General features: G+C 36.1%; 1 protein-coding gene across 1 annotated transcript; it reads left to right on the top strand.

Annotated features, from left to right (window-relative positions):
• The first annotated feature begins 1,430 nt into the window (after nt 1-1,430).
• Nucleotides 1,431-16,386, top strand: LOC111474442. The gene is made up of 13 exons (XM_023119529.1): nt 1,431-1,994; nt 2,072-2,194; nt 2,300-4,189; nt 4,269-4,382; nt 4,496-4,678; nt 4,763-4,825; nt 10,851-10,922; nt 11,018-11,317; nt 13,979-14,068; nt 14,333-14,373; nt 14,536-14,613; nt 14,748-14,832; nt 16,259-16,386. The coding sequence occupies exons 1-13, from the start codon at nt 1,503-1,505 to the stop codon at nt 16,382-16,384; spliced, it is 3,657 nt and encodes a 1,218-aa protein (XP_022975297.1). The 5' UTR covers nt 1,431-1,502; the 3' UTR covers nt 16,385-16,386.
• Nucleotides 16,387-17,445: the final 1,059 nt, after the last annotated feature.

Here is a 17,445-nt window from a genome sequence, read left to right as displayed (position 1 = left end):
GTGCCACAATCGATCAAAACCATCACATCTTTGTTACCCACCTTTCCTCGCACTTTCATTTGTTCCTGGTGCGGAAAAACCAATGGCTGATTTCAAATTAAACTCAACTATATCACCCACCATTTATACTTCGGCTTCTGCATTTTTCTACTCATTTTCGAATGATTCTTCCTATCTGAGTTCAACCTCCCCAAACTCACTATTAATTGAACTCGTAGCTCTCATACCTTACGTTTTTACAATGGTGATTCATCGTATATTTTCGTCGCACCTTAAGTACAATCCCTTTTCTCTTTAGCTTGGAACTTAGTGTCTGATAACCTTCGTAACAGCTCTTTGCTATTAGGGATCCCTTTTCTAAGGATTGTAATAGACCGAGTTGGTTTAAAGGTGTGGTTCACTAGTTTGGTTATACTCGACCTTGTATTCATACAAATGTTATTGTGGCCTGTTTTGCCAATTTCTCCACTTGGGGCCGGGCCTATGGATCCCTTTGCCATTTTAATTGCCAAATCACGATCCTCTATTAAATGGGTCTATTTCATAATATCCTCGAGCCCAACTGGCTGTCGACTCACAACCACTGCCATAATTGTTGGGTTCAATCGCAAGCAGGTCCTTCAGTAACGATGGTGAATAGGTTTTGAACCTTGCTCAATATTCTGCTATCACTCATTCTTGCTCAATAGCTAGTAATCAAGCACATAGGCTACCTTCCCGTGATGGATGGAATATGGCAAACAATTTGGTCTTCAAATCTTCCCACGAGGAGATTTTCTTTAGCCTATTGTATTGAAAATTGTTAGAATAAAAAAACAGCAAGTTCTCACAGAGCTGGTTCTCTCCTTCTAGACAACATTGTCCACAAAAAATCCCCCCTTTTCACTATAAACCTAAACTACCCCCTGCATAAACCTCCCACACTCCACCATTTCCATACGTGCTCGATCCCAAAAGGTCCCCACCCTAGCTTTTTTTTTTTTTTTTCCATCCCTCTATCCCCTCTTTACCCTTTCTAGAATAAATTTTTAATTTGAGAGTTAATCTTGATATAAGTATAACTATTGGAATGGATTTATTTTTTCTTTTTATTTTCTAAAATAAGAAACTTTATTTCGTTAAATAAAAAATTGTGTAGTCTTGAAGCAGAAGGTGGGTCTTTTTATCAGATCCAAAAATTGTAACAGCTGGGGAACCCAACCCTTCATATTTTTAGTCTAGGTTTTGAAATTTTAGGAATTATTACAATAACAATGCTTGGTAACTGCTTAACTAAGTTAAGTGACAATACTAAACTTAAACTAATTGATTAATGTAGTTGCTAGTTAAGATAATTACAAAGATATCCCTTACATCATTCTTCTTTCCTTGAAAATTTGATTTGCTTTTAATTTTAACTTGTAGTGTGACCTTTCATTATGCTCAACCTAACTTCCAGTCATTTTTTGAGTTTTCAGATACATGAGATTCTGAGGTGGACAAGTGGACTTGCGGAGCATGAGATGGGGCTCTTTAGTGCCGAATGGAATAAACCATTTAGGTACAATTGTACTATATCTCCATCAAGGTCCATGTTAGCATCCCAAGCGGACCTGCATATAGACTTCAACATTATTCCAGCTACACATTCTGGAAAACCTTCTTCCTTATCCAACATATTTAGAAAATTGCTTGTGCTTCAGGATATTGTTACGATGGTATCTTCGTGTCTTCATGATGAATACTATAAGAGTAATCTCTTTTACAGCACTTTGGGTTCTATCTGTGCCATCCCTGATTGTATATTAAGAAAATTGCGGGAATTTCTTATGTTTATTTCACTTGATTGCACAAAACTTGAACTTCTAGGAGAGGGGAATAGTAAGTCCTTGCCTAGTAAATCAACAGAGAATCTAGGTGCTTCCCGTCGAAGGAAAAAGGGAAAGAGCCGGAAATCACAGAATCCTGTGCCGAAGGCATGTATAGGTGATTTATCATGTAATAAATTTCATAAGGTAATTTTGTTTTGAAGCGTAAGAAATATTATATTATGGACTTATCTGCTTGATTTGAATTTAACCAATTGATGTAGCCTCAGGATTTGGACAAGGAGTGTGCTCATAAAGGGAGAGAAGATATGATGGAATCCACAATGCCTATTTTGTCCAAGGGAAATGATACTTGCAGAGAAATGTCAGCAGATGTATCAAAAACGGTTGATTTGGCTTTTGTTTATTTATTTGTTGTTTAATGAGTTTTTATTTGAATTATACATCTAAGTACTGGCTTGAATGCATTGTAACCAGTTGCCTGTCAACAGGTACATGACCATATAATGAGTGTTGGAAAAAATCAAGGTACTACAAGGAAGAAGAAAAAACACAAAAGTAAAAACTCTGGTGGGAACAACAGATTAGTTGAAATAATACCTTCTGAAGGGCCAACCGCTAAATTCTCCTCTCCATCTTTTAGTTCTCAGGATCAGGTAGCAGAGTTGGATAGCATGTTCAGAAAACCTTTCATTTCAAATATCAAGAATGATAGTTCAAATAATTATGACAGTTTAACTTCAAACTCAAGTCCTATAGTTCCCTCTAGTGAGCCTAATAGAGAGTATAACAGTAACCAAAATGTTGAAGTACATGAAATTTCTGGGCCAACGGAATCTGTCTGTCACGTTGGTCCTGGAGAATCTCAGTTCCCAAAAGGAATAATTGAAAATCAATGCGTATCATCTACATTAGTTCCTTCTCATTTTCCTTCATTGGAGTTAAAGAATATTGTCAAAAGTGATGTCAATGTGAATGGCTCTGTGCGATCTTGTGAATTACGAGAAAAATCATCTTTGTTAGATAAACTTCCGAGAACTTTTGATATACAGGAGAAATCATGCCTATCTCGAGATCAATTTAGTGGTGACATTTGTAATACTAGGACCTTGAATTCTTCGTTCAATTCACATCTCCCGCCTGCTACTGATAGATTACATTTAGATGCTGGTCATAATTGGCACAATCATTTCCGTCGGTCTTTCACACCTGCAATGCATCAACCAAGAAGTTCTTCTGTTAAAGGTGGTTGCAATCCAATTCTGACTCGACCACTGTTAATGAGTCTAGATTGGCCCCCTGTCTTACGAAGTGCTTCTGGCTTGGCTTCAACAATGACGTCAAATCATGATTTTGGGTTTCTTCCTAGGAGACAATCTACTTTTCGGCAGGGGTTCCCTACTAACAGCAATCAGATTAGTACGGAAGATGAAAAGTACTCTGGTAATCTCACTGATTTTCCTGATTTGTCAAATAATCAGGACCTAGCAGATGAGTGTGATGGAAACTGGATATCGGAGGAAGAATTGGAAATGCATGCAGTTTCTGGGTTAGACTACAATCAGTATTTCGGTGGTGGTGTAATGTACTGGAATCCTTCTGATCACCATGGGACAGGGTTTTCTCGACCTCCTTCTCTTAGTTCTGATGATAGCTCATGGGCTTGGTGTGAAGCTGACATGAACCGAACTGTTGATGATATGGTTGCTTTCTCTTCTTCTTACAGTAATGGATTGGCATCCCCAACTGCTACGTCATTCTGTTCTCCTTTTGATCCACTGGGATCTGGAAAACAGGCGCTTGGTTATGTGGTGCAAGGACCTGATCTACCCACCAACATGCTTCATTCCTCACTGACTATGAATGATTCGGTGACAGAGGAGGATGCTCCTAGATCTTTGGCAAATTTGCCTAGTGATGTTGAAGGGAAGACAGGAGACTCACATCCATTTCCAATGTTGCCGCCTATTGTTATTCCAAATATGTCAAGGGAAAGATCAAGATCTGAGTTCTGCCATGGTTTTGACCATAAAAGCCCATGCATCCCTCCCACTAGGAGAGAGCAATCTCGAGTAAAGCGGCCACCATCTCCTGTAGTTCTTTGTGTTCCACGGGCACCAATACCACCTCCACCTTCTCCTGTAAGCGACTCCAGGAAGCACAGGGGATTTCCTACTGTTAGATCTGGTAGCTCAAGTCCAAGGCATTGGGGTGTAAAGGGTTGGTATCCTGATGGAACTAATTTGGAAGAAGCATGCTTACATATTGATGGTGCTGAAGTTGTCTGGCCTAATTGGAGAAATAAAAGTAATTCTAATTGCTCGACAGTTCAACCTTTATCATTAATAGCAATGCCCCAGATAGCTCTCGATCAGGAGCATGTGAGTATGCAACCACAATCCAAATATTTGAGCTATGTACTGGGTCTGAAATTTCCTTAACGGTTAATTTCTTTTGCAGCCAGATGTTGCGTTTCCTCTCTTTCCCCCAACAACAAGCTGTCCTGTAAAAAAGGAATCTCTTTCTTTGATGCATAGCTGCCTAAATGATGAGATCAACTCTTTCTGCAAGCACGTAAGCGCTCTCATTGTTGCTAGTGTTTTGTATTTCCTAATTGGAATTTATGCAAATGAATGTTGTCACTGATCAACACTATTCATGGGATATGTGTCAAATGGGTATACAAGGTTGCTGCAGAAAACATGACTAAGAAGCCTTACATCACATGGGCTGTTAAACGGGTCACGCGGTCCCTTCAAGTCTTATGGCCCAGGTCCAGGACAAACATTTTTGGTTCAAATGCAACAGGTTTATCCCTTCCCACGAGTGATGTGGACCTTGTGGTTTGTCTGCCTCCAGTGAGAAATCTGGTAAGTGCATCACTTCTGTTGCATCGATCACACCTCTTTTCTGCTTTTTTGCTTATATCAAGCCTTGCCGTTGTTATCTTTTAGGAACCTATTAAGGAAGCTGGGATCCTAGAGGGGCGTAATGGTATTAAAGAAACCTGCCTTCAGGTATGCTTATTCATATCTCAAGGAATTGAATATGAGATTGCATCTCGTAACTGTTTATTCTTATCTCAAGGAAAGGATGAATTTGTATGGTTCAAAAAAAAAAAAAAAAAATCAGTTTTTTATTATAGTATAAAGTAAATCCAATCTTAGTTATTCGTAAAAATTAGTAGCATCAGCATGATGGACATCGATTCCTCTTGTTGCGTTGGGGTTTCTAATACCCTATAGCCGTCCAATTTTTCCTTTGTTTATTTAGATAAGTTCAAGAGGTTTTTTGTTCTCTTCATGACGTGAGGTTTGATTGACCCCTAGTTTTGTGGCGGTTTCTTGTAATTTTGATTCTTCTTTATCGTATCTGTTTCTTATCAGATGAACAGAAGGAAGTCAGTTGTCTTATTATCTAAAACATGTTAAAATACCATGATGAATAGATTCGACTAATGAAGTAAAGGATGATAAAGTGTTATGTTAATTTGTGCTCTCAAAATAAGTTCTGAAGGAATCTCTGCATTTCTTGAAATATATGCCAATGATGCCTAAAAATCAGAAAAGAACAATAAGAATGAAAGAAAAGAAACGGAGCTTCTTTCTTTTCATCTCTTATTTAGAGAATTCTTGACAGGGCAATAGTAAAGTGTATTCTTTCTTTTTGAACAAGAGAAATTTTGCGTTATAAATGAAAAGTTAGAAAAATGTTCAAGTAAACAAGTGAAAAGAAAACCAAACAAAAAGAAAAAAAAAGGGAAAAGAAAAGAAAAAAAGTACTATCCAAATAATACGTGAGCCAAAAAATAAAGAGTTAAAGAACAAAATATCTATGAAGAAACCAACCACCAACGAACCAAAACTACCAAGACTACTCCCACCAAGCTGCAAATCTACTGACCAGAAGAAAAAACAACCAGAAACCAAATTTGGAAAGTGAATTAATTCCTAGTGCACAACCTCAGAAAGAAAAAGAAAAGAACCCTATCAGGCTAGATTAGCTTAAAAAACTGAGATAATGAGCAACTCCTCGAATTCCATAAGACATAAGACATAAGATTTGGATAGAGAAAAAACGGAGGAACCCTTTCACGAACTTCTAACCAATTAAAGAAAGACTCCAGAGAGACAAGGCAAGTTAGATATGATTATAAATAGTATATATAGAAGTATTAAGTGCAATTCTTACAAATATAATTGGTTTAAAAGTTAAAGCAAAATCCTATTGTCTAATTCAAGGAAATATTCTGCGTTGAGACATGAGTGGTCAAGAAAATGTGATATTAAAGGAAGTTAAAATTAATCTCCATTTCCCATCCGCATATTTTTATTTATTTGTTAAGTACCAGTTATTCGCTTGACGTGATCTGCAATGCATTTGATATGCATTTAATCAAATGTGTGCAAATGGTGATAAAATGTGGCATGCATTGAAACAAAAAGAGATGCATTGAAACAAAAAGGCTCACAGAATATCACTCGACTCTACTGCCCAAGTATAAATAGATTGCGTTGGCAAATAATACCTGGGTTCTCTTGGGTCGATTCCACAGGGACTTTGACACTTTTGATTCATAAAGAGAAGATTGACAAGCAAAAATATATACTACAAAATAGCGGCCGATTTATAAAAAGTAGATTGGTTTGGTGATGGAACGGAAATGAAAATAAATTAAGTAATAAATGGATATTAACTCTGAATAACGGCACAATGCTTGGCTCTTTAGCTACCTATGCTGAACCTTTCCTATTTTTCTACCTCTATTTCTATTCTGCCACTTGGTAATCCTAAGCAAGGAGTCCTACAAGTGCCTCCCCCTTCCAGTATTGCACTATGCTAAATAGGGTAGTTAGATTCCTTTGTGCTACCCTTGTTCATTAAACACTGCACCTTAAATGTGCTACTACTTTGTATCAGTTGACCAAACTGATAGAAGTAATTTCAACAGACACTTTCAAGTAGAAGAACACCAAGAATTTTTGGAGAAATTTTCAGCAAATACAAAATAAGAGTAGCTCAAAATAGGGGCCTTAAATCAAACCTTACAAAAACAGAGAAACTTTATATTAGTGGTAATCTTCCTCTCCAACACTACGAGGGTGGTTCTCACTCCTCCCTTACGTCCCCTCAGGCGAAGACTTGCTGCTCCGACTCCACAACAAGGTTACCAAGAAAACCCCTATTCTCTCAGACAATCCTTATGAGAATTCTCTCAAAAACTCCTATTAAAAAAATAAGTTTCCCTCCTGCAAAGAAATGACTCCCTACATATAGGCAAAGCTTAGCATGGATCTCACGTGCATTTTCATCTCCACACTCAGTCAATATCACGTGGAAGAGGACAAAAAGTACCAGACGTAGGTTAACAACTCTGCAACAGTAACACACACTATGATACGATCCTTAGGAGCCTTTGCCCCTTGACAGAGTAGACGTGATCTCCTCTTTGTGTTTAGCGCAGTATGCCTTGCGACGAAGGAACTGTCCTCATATCGACGCATTTGTATGCTTTCCTAGCACAACATTCGCTGGCGTGCCTTTGATCTCGCACGACTTCCTCCCTTTTCCTTCTTTCTTTAATGCGTTTGACATCCCTTTTTTTGACGCATTACCATTGCGTTGAGGGTTTCAGGCCAGTTCTTTGGATGATAACAATTTGGAAGAATCCTATGCAAATGCTTTTATTTCCTTATTTCAGTCGCATTCAAAATCAAAGAAGTTAAAGGAGTTACTTCCAAATCACATCTCAGAATCTCAATGTCTTTCTTCAACTTCTATTTCTTGCAAGTTTTCATCTTTAATCGAGCTTTGTGGTTTACAAATGCATGAAATTGCTTCGTTAAATGCCTTAGGAAAATGCTAAGAAGATTCACAAGGAATGCCTTAGCGAACCGTTGCATCTTTTGATATTTCAACGTCCTTCATAATTGGGGTTTATTGGTTGTTAGAATATTTGGTGAAGATGTTCAACTTGAGTTTTAATTAAGGCTTTTTTCGCTTCCAGTCTTTTTTCAAGAAGTTATTTTAGGTGCCTTGATTATTGGGAATTTCTGATTGTTTCTAAGGCAACATTTATTAAGGTTTTCTCGTTGTTTTCAAGGCAACATTATTATTGCTTTTGGTTCATGATAGTATTAATTTCGGTCCTTGGAACTAGCAGAATTTTCTATCGAATTTTTCGTTGACTCTTCATTATCTTCATCTCCGTTGGAGTTAAGGAATAGTTTCTATTGTTGCCTTGCTTAAATAGTTATTGGTGGGAGCTCTATTAATGGAGATTATTTGGAAAATTACTCATTTATTAGGCCCCTTGCATGAAGAGTTGCTAGTGGTTAAGAAACATTTAATGCATCGATGGCTGGGTTCTTTGGAGTTGATTCATTTAATTCTGTTATGTTGGATTGTGGTGGTTAAAGTCCTTTATTGGTGTTTCTTTGCATGGCTCTTCATCTTATTTATGATTTCTCAAATTCCTATGTTGTATTTGAGGAGCAAGTTGTCTTTTTTATGATTTTGATCGATATGGTTAGAAGATTCTACATTGACAATTTGTTTGGGAAGAAATCAAAGGATTTTCAACTACGAGAATCCTCTTTGGTCAGATCTGTTCGTTTCGGCCCGTTTGAAGGCCTCTTCTTTGTGTGCTTTCATCAATCTCTTTGCTGGACATTCTATCCAAGATTCATGTCTCATTTGACAGCTTTTATTTGTCCTTTGTAATCTTTTTATTTTCCTATTATTCAGTCCCTTGTAGAGTTATTAACTTTGGGGCATTGGTCTCTTTTCACTTAATCAATGAAATTTTTTGTTTTTTTGTTAGGGAAAAAAAAAAAAAACTGAATTTCCTTCTTATTACCTCTATTCCTAGAAAGTATTTTCACATTCTCAAATCTTTTTGTATGAAATTGACTTCAAGGAAAGGTTTTGAGTGATTGAATGCTTGAGGTGTCATCACTAGTTAACTCGAAAAGTTTGTATAGCTTTAGCGACAAGATGAGCTTTCAACCCCGGCTACAAATCCATCAAAATAGACATTGGCTTTAAATACTGTGTCGGAAGAGAGAAATTAAATCCCAAATACAGTTGTCATCTAAGGCAGACATCTCCTCTACCATTGAAATACATCTACCCGGATGAGACAAAGCTTCATGAGTAGTCTTAGGAACAAATACAGGATGTAGGGGTGCTATGAATGAACAGGTAAAAGAAGACCAATGGTTATATGAATCAAAATAGGAGATAGGATAAGTGCACTGACGTTTTCCGTTATAAAGAGCAATAGGATAATCATTGCTTGTTTCAGGATCCAAGGACGAAGAAGCCTCTAGTAGAGAGCATGTAACTGAAGGGGGAGGCCGAAGCGAACAAACCTGAGTGATAGGTGGGTGAGAAAAACATGTACAACTGGAAGTGAATCATTAGAGGAACGCAAAAGGAGAGTATTGTAGATAAGAAAATGATCTTCCTCTTTATCCTCCCCATGACTCTTCAACACTGAAATAAACAGATGACCCAAGTGGCAACGTTCTCAAAAGAAAAAGACACTTAAGAGCATGTAATGACAATGAATATTTTTGGTTCAAAGACGTAGAAGACCTCAAGATTCACTCCTTTTTCCAATATTCTGTCATAAGATCCTAAATAAACTAAATAGCCAGGAAAGAACAAAACACAACAATGTAGATTGAGTTGAGTTTACCAACAAAAATCAAGTTAAATGAGAATGGTTGGTAAAATTTAAAACAGAGGACAAATGAAAGTGAGCTGGTAAGATTGACACTGACACTGTCTGATCGGAGAGATAGTTTCATTTGCTATAGTAACAATAGGTGAAGATTTAAATGGAAATTTATTTGAGAATAAATTAAATTACTTGTCATGTGATCGGAAGTGCCTATTTCAAAGAGGAGGCAAGGAAAAGTTTAGATATGTTACTTGTATCGGTGATGACAATAGTAGGAGAAGATGATGATGTCATAATTTTGTAGACTCAGTCAAAATTGTACCATATTTGTTAGGGTTGTTAAATATACGGGCAACATGTGCAGATTGAAACTTTTTGCCCTTATTCAACAATTGTAACATTCACGTTTTATATGTCCTAACTTTTAACAATTGTGATAAACAATATCCCTTGAATTTAATTTTTGAGTGTTAGGATTTCCTCTAGACTCATTTTTTTGTCCAACCAAAACACTATCAGACTTAGATGACAAGATTGCTCGAGACTTCTTTGTACTAAGTATTCGAATATAAGAGTGTGCCAATGATGAGATGTCTGAGCTACAATAGACTTGACTTTTGACTGTATTATATTTAGAGGCAAGACCAAATAAAAAAACCATAATAAACAATGGCTCACGTTAGGTAGTCTGAACTTTTACAATATTACTATCTAGCTGCCGAACATTAATTTGGGATATGATCTCTTGCACTCCATAAAATAACTCATTAGAGATTCTCACCTTGATCAGGTCAAAACAGAGTGTTAACATGCACCAAACAATCTAATAATGTTTCCCTTTTTGGTGTGAAGAGATTTCAAGCATTTTTATAGCTCTTTGTCAGACTCAATGATTAATTAGTCTAACTATCTTGCTCTCAATTAAATTATTTCTCTGTAGAATAATCCTAAGACACAAAACTCCAATAATAAACAAACGATTCCTAAACTCCAAACCTTAAGTTTACAAAAACCTACTTAACCTAAAGCCCTGATACCATGTAAACACTAAAGGTTGAGAGAATCAAAATACTCTATTCTATTTACCAAAGATGCTAATATACATTTGTACAAGGATAAAGATAACAAAACTAATTTATTTACAACAATGTAATTATACTAATGTAATAACCATAACACAATGTATAAAGATGCATTTGGATTGGTTGCAGAAGCTGCTCAACTGTAGCTTTACGACAAAGAAGTGCATTCTCAGTGTCACATGGGTCACATTTATATTATTCTCTTTCTCTCTTTAATACAATTCGCTTGGCTGTTGTGTGTAGAAGTTTAATATACATTTTGGTTTCTTCCAGCATGCAGCCAGATATCTTTCCAATCAGGAATGGGTAAAAAGTGATTCCTTAAAGACGGTGGAAAATACTGCTGTAACAGCCTTCTATATCTAAACTATTTAATTAATTCTGTGTTGTTAATAATAATTATTCAGTACATTTACTCATCAGTTTATTTTTTGCGTCAGATACCTATTATCATGCTTGTTGTTGAAGTTCCCCACGATCTCATTGCTTCATCCACTTCAAATATGCAATCATCCAAGGAGGAGTCCTCTGCCGTATCTGGGGAACAAGATGTCAACCTTCTTAATGATATGGCTAGTTTAGAAGATTCTGCGCTGCAAAAATGTTTGGTTGTGAAATATGATTCCTCATCTAGCACCAAGTCAGTTCGTATTGACATCAGTTTCAAGACTCCATCACATACGGGACTCCAAACTTCTGGGCTGGTAATCCATATTTGGAACATAGCATACTTCACTTTCTGAATTTTATCATAATTGTTTGTGATTTTCTGAACATTCCAATTATGATTTTCTGAAGATTTAATTTAAAGTCATTTTTCTTATAAAAAAGGAAGAAGAAGAAGAAACAGAGAACTTGATATTCATACTGCTATTTAATGGAATTGAAAGTTTGTTTGTGGTCTGAATTTCTTAAAGACAGAGGACGCAGCTTAACCTAGTATAATAATTATTAAGCCTTTATAAGTATTATCTCTAGTGGAATCTGCCGGTTATTATCCTTAACTAAAACAATCTTTGACTGGGAGTTAAACTAACAAATTTTTACTAGAATCAATAAACGATCTTTTCCCATCGGTTCTTTCATATGGGATTTTGTTTAATTATATCATTATGAGATGATCTCGTTTGTTAAATGCTTTTTGTTTTTGCTTTTGTTTTTATTTACTTTTATAATTTTTAAATATAGACTTGTGCTTTGAACCTTTATTAGCTTGGATGACGAGTATTTGGTTATGGATGCTTTTGTCTTCCATCCCTCTTCTTTCTATGTGATTTCTAATTTCTTAGTTTTCCCTTGCTTTGCAACAATTTTTCTTCTCTCAATTTAGTTCTAATATAATGAGCAGAAAAAAGGATAATGTTATGTTGTTGGAACATTGAGCATTTTTCTTTTTCAACCAAGAATAAACTTTATGTTTATAATTAAAAAGGTGATAAGTTGTGAATTAATGTTCAAAGAACAAACTGTTGCATACAAGGATCGACTCCTGAATGGAGCTTTCNAAATATCCTGTTGTTCCTCTCCAATCAAATCCCCCACAAAGTTGTAAAAGTACAAGCCCGACACAAATTTCTACCCTTCTAATACTAGTGAGAATTCAAAAGCACCTCCTTGATCATAGAACCTAGAACTCTGCTTAAGAAAGGGCCAAATGAATTCGAGAAGTGACACCATAGAGAATACACAAACTAAAAATCCCACAACAAGTCAAGATTCTCATGCCTCCTACATTAAATGCACCGTTGTGGACACAACACTGAGGAAGAGTGTCTTTATATAGAATAGAAGGTGTTTATGCTCCCTTAACACATCTACTAGATGAAGGACTTCACGTATTTGGAACTTCCAAAGAGAGGAAAACATAAAGGCAACTTGGGAAGAAGGGATGAAGTACAATAATAGAAGNGAACACAAAGGAGTTGAAGCCAACGTGGAGAATTTCACTTGAACTCATATCTGAAATGCTTGTGCACGCAAACAAAGCAGTTCCCCTACTTTGGTTGCCTTTTTCCTTCCTAAATTTCCTTGAGAGGGTTATTTTTCAAGCTCCCTCAACGAATGATTTTCCATAAAACAATGATTGTAGCGAGAAGAAGATGCCCCATGTGTGTAGGTTCTAACTTCATATTTTCCTTCCCTTAAAGGTAATTTACCATACTTGATTTTGAGGTCGTGACGGCAGATTATTCTCAAGGGAAATCTCCTGGTATTTAGAATGGAAGGCCATTCCAATCTTAATTCTGTATACTTGGAAACAGATTATTTTCCATCTTGAGGTGGGGACTTCTTGTAGTACCCAATCCTTCACAGAGGAGATCCTTAATCCACAAATACCAAAGGCAGCTCTTGCCAGAGGATATGTAGTGAGAACTGTGCAGGAGGGATGAAATCTCCTGATATTTAGTATTCATGCCCTCTTTTAGCAAAATCCAAAAGAGAACTTGATTATTTTTGGTTNAGTAAACAAATCAGCCTCCCAATAACCTTCCCAGAAGTAGATTTGCGAGCCTTAAAGAACAAAGGATTTTAGATTCAAAAGAAGATGGAGAAACTTGATGCAATGGTCAACCAAAGGTTTTTACTAGAGCCCATAACCTTGTAGCTTGCTACCCAGCTATCCATTCAAAACGGATACAGGTCATACCTACTCACAACGATCATTTACCACAATGTGTTTGGCTCCCTGAAGGAACGACACAATCATTTTGCCAACAATGCTTCGTTACACAGTCTTAAGTTATCAATGTCTAACCCTCAAAGGCTTTGAAGCAACCTCCCAATTAACCAGGTGAGACCCTCCCGCTGCATTTTTCCCTTCCCACAAGAAATTTCTCATCAAGCGCTCCATGGACTTGCTCATCGAAACATGGATTCTAATGTGGGAGAGAAAGTTAATAGGGATCCCACTCATGGATGAGGGCAAGTCTCTTACCTTTCTTTTCTTGGACGAGAGATGTCTTCAATTTAGGTAAAATTGGGAAGAGGTTCATAAAAGTTGATTTATCGGTGCAGTTCACCAACTTCTCTAGGGGACCAGCTGCTTGGTTCTTGGAGGATCAAAGACATCCCATTTATTTTACCTCTAAGATGTATCCAACTATTATCAAAACTTCATTGCTGTGAGGTCTGGCAGTAGTTCGTAGCCACCTACATTTTAATTTTTCAGGACCACACCTGGAGATTGCTGTTTTTCCAATTATTCTTCCTCTTACTCTTCTGGGGCTAGCTATTTGTTCTTTCTTGATTGCTTCAGAATGTCTTCTTGGTTTTCTTTGCTTTTATTTCAGTACTAGCATGTTTTTCAAATTGATAAAGCTCGAAGATGTTACCTTTGTTTTATTGAAAAAAAAAAGGAATCTAGTGGTTATTCATTTTAAAACACTAGCTTTTGTAATGAGGTTTTTAAATTTCTTGTTGCTCTTTTGCAGGTATTGTTGATTGTACGCTTTCTCCAGCATGAACATCATCTTAGCCGTCCTATCAACCAAGTAAATTCCCGTTATCTTTTTGTAAGGGTTTATTTGAGAAGTTGGACTAGCACTGCAATTTTATAAGGAAGGATCTCCAAGAAATTCAATCTTCTTTGCTGTGACATAAAATTTCTTATCATAAACTAAGAGCAGTGTATATGTTAAAATCTTGAGGCCTGTTTTAATATTTTAATCATTGCTGTTGCCATTCTCTCCCTGGGCATTGGTTGTATATATTGGTGATTATGAATTTAAACTTGTCTGAACTCAATGTTCCTGCAGAACTTTGGGAGCCTTTTAATGGACTTCCTTTACTTCTTTGGGTAAGTTTGACTTTCTTTATTACTATCATTTCGTTTAAAAAATAATATCACTTACATTTCCACTGTAAGGGGGAAAAGAAAACTAAGTTCAGTTTCTAATTCCAGTTTTTTTCGCACTACAACAGTGGACTGCAACTTTAATTTGTATTACTTTTAATCCAGGAATGTCTTTGATCCTCGTCAAATGCGTATTTCAATACAGGGGAGTGGAGTCTATATTAAGAGAGAAAGGGGATATAGGTAAGTTATTAATTCCAAATTGATTATCGCTCAGGTTTATTTTGATGGCATTTCTTAGTACTATCTATGACGTTGCCCACTTTTACCACTTGTAGGTTAGTTATAATTGTTAACAACGTTCCATTTTTATGTAGCATTGATCCTTTACATATTGATGATCCTCTTTTCCCCATGAATAACGTTGGACGAAATTGTTTCCGTATTCATCAATGTATCAAGGTGAGGCATCTGTCCTTATGGCATCATTTACTTTGTCAACTTCAGAATTATGGTGTGGATTGTACTTAACATAAATATGGGACTCCATTTAGAAATATCACTTTGCAATACAATCTTTTTTTTTCATTCAACTAGATATGAAAACGAAACTGTTTAAAGGATACCAACTCCAAGAGGAAGAGAGGAACTGAGGAGTGTGAGGAAGAGAGGAAGTAGAGGAAGTGAGAAATAGTGAAAGCAAAGAGAAGAAAAAGAGAAAAAAGGAATTCAGAAGGGAATATCATCCCAAAGAAAGAAAGAAAGAAACATAAAAGACTTAAGAAAACACATGAGCTTTATGAAAATCCAGCCTTGTATTGAACTGATACCTACTCCGAAAATCCCAAAGGAACATCAAGAATCTTTGACTTTGGACTCAGCATAAAAAAAACATGAAGCTCTAGTTTTTTTTTATCCTTTATTGAAGAACTAAACTTTTATTGAAAATCATATTAAAAAAATCAAGTTTGAAATCCTACCAAAGAAAGAGACTTCAATCAGGTAAAATTAGATGTAACGAATAATTACAAAAGGACTGTGTCACCGATTCCCAAAAAGAAACATAGAATCTAACAAGGGATAAAACTTCACAAGATCCCTTATTCCCTTCACTAAAGGTTATATTGCCACAAAAGCTTTCCTCTCTCGAAACAACAATCATCTCTGAGTAATCTTTGTGCTTTGAAACGTGAAAACCAAATGTGTCAAAGTAAGTAACTCCAAATAGACTGTGCCACAGTTCCAAAGGATTTGATCCAAGTCTTCCTCCACCCTCACGGCAAAGAATGCAACAAAAATTCCCTATCAAAGAGGGCAACTTCCGCTAGCTTCCTTTAGAATGAGCTTCAATCAAAGGGTCATGTTTATTAACAATACAACCTTTCTTGTTGGGAAAAATAATCATGTTGTCCATGTAAAACCAAACATCTCTATTTCAATTTTGTACTTTGAAGTTGAGGCAAATTAGCTGTGCAACTTTATTTTTTAAATGAAAATGTAAAATAATTTTACCTAGAAAATGAGTTGCTGAGTGTAATTTGTAAAGTGACTTGCTCATGATTTTTCTTTTGATACACAACAACTTGACTTATTGTCCTGGACTTTCTCACTTAAAGTTAAAATGCTTGAATGTTAAAATTAATGACATACATTAAGATAGATAACTCTTCTGAACACAAGAAGCTCATTCAACACTGCTATTTGCATGCATCTTTAACACGGTTATGATACAATATTGGTCTTAAATCAGATTCTTGGCTGTACATACAAAATTTTATTTACTTGCTAGTTTATTTTACATTACTATGTTTTCCTATGATTGTCCCATCAAAAATATATTCTATGATCGTGTTCTGTTTTGCTTATTCAAAACTTTTGTTCATTGTAGGCTTTTTCAGAAGCTTATTCTATTTTGGAGAGTGAGCTGATATCCCTTAATGATAATGGTGATTCTAGTTCAGATGCAACTAATAGTGTGCTGCAGAAAATAATCCCTAGCATTGATTTATCATAAGGTTTGCACTGTTATCTTTATATGCATGCAGGTAAATTTAAGTTAGTTTATTTTGTTATTTCTTTCAATTTAAGTTAGTTTATGTTGTTAAAAGGCCTTCGGGAGAAATCTTATAAAGGCCTTCGGGAGAAATCTTATAAAGGCCTTCGGGAGAAATCTTATAAAGGCCTTCGGGAGAAATCTTATCTTATAAAGCCTTGGGAGAAATCTTATCTTATAAAGCCTTGGGAGAAATCTTATCTTATCTTATAAAGCCTTGGGAGAAATCTTATAAAGGCTAAATATAGAAATCTTATAAAGGCTAAATATAAGATAAAAATCAACCCCCTCTATCTTCTGCAAAAGGGTCAACATCAATTGAAAACACTACTTTAGCCCTGCGGTATCCACTTTTGTATAGGCTCTCTCGTAACAAAAATGTCACTCTCAAATTAACTTGAAATGTTGTCAACAAGTTGTGGAATCTGAAGCTTGGTAGGAATTTAAAGGATAACGAAGCAACAGCATGGGCCGAATTAAGCCTTGACTTTGCCCCAGTGCCCCAGTGGTATTGTCAAACAAAACAGACTCACTAACTTGTCTCCCCAATGCTGATAAGGGATGATGGACAAAATCCTAATGCTAACTTGTCTCTACAAAATCCTTGATGATGGACATGGGAGAAAAAGTAGAAGCACTAAATCTCACGCTAGTAAAGACAATATGGAAAGGACATCACCCTAAAAAGGTGAAGTTTTTCTTTGGAAAATAAGGCATAAAGCTGTTAGCACAAGTGCAAACCTTCACCAAAAAAAAAAAAAAAGAAAAAATAATAATAATAATAATCACAAAGCCTTTCATTACTCAAATTGGTGTCCATTATGCAAGAAAGGAAACGAATCACAAGGCCACTTATTTATGCAATGCACATACGCTCATAATTTTTGGTTGGACAACGATTCTCAACAATATATTCGAATCGCATCTCACATTTCCTAGAGAGGTAAATGATCTATTGGACATGTCCTTAACATACCACCCTTTCAAGAATGCAAAAGACCTACTATGGAAAAACCTCATCA

Source organism: Cucurbita maxima, unplaced genomic scaffold (assembly GCF_002738345.1).
Source record: "Cucurbita maxima cultivar Rimu unplaced genomic scaffold, Cmax_1.0 Cma_Scf00382, whole genome shotgun sequence".
NCBI classification, from domain to species: Eukaryota; Viridiplantae; Streptophyta; class Magnoliopsida; order Cucurbitales; family Cucurbitaceae; genus Cucurbita; species Cucurbita maxima.
Note: the sequence above shows the minus strand (reverse complement) of the source record. Positions and strands in the feature narration are given on the sequence as shown.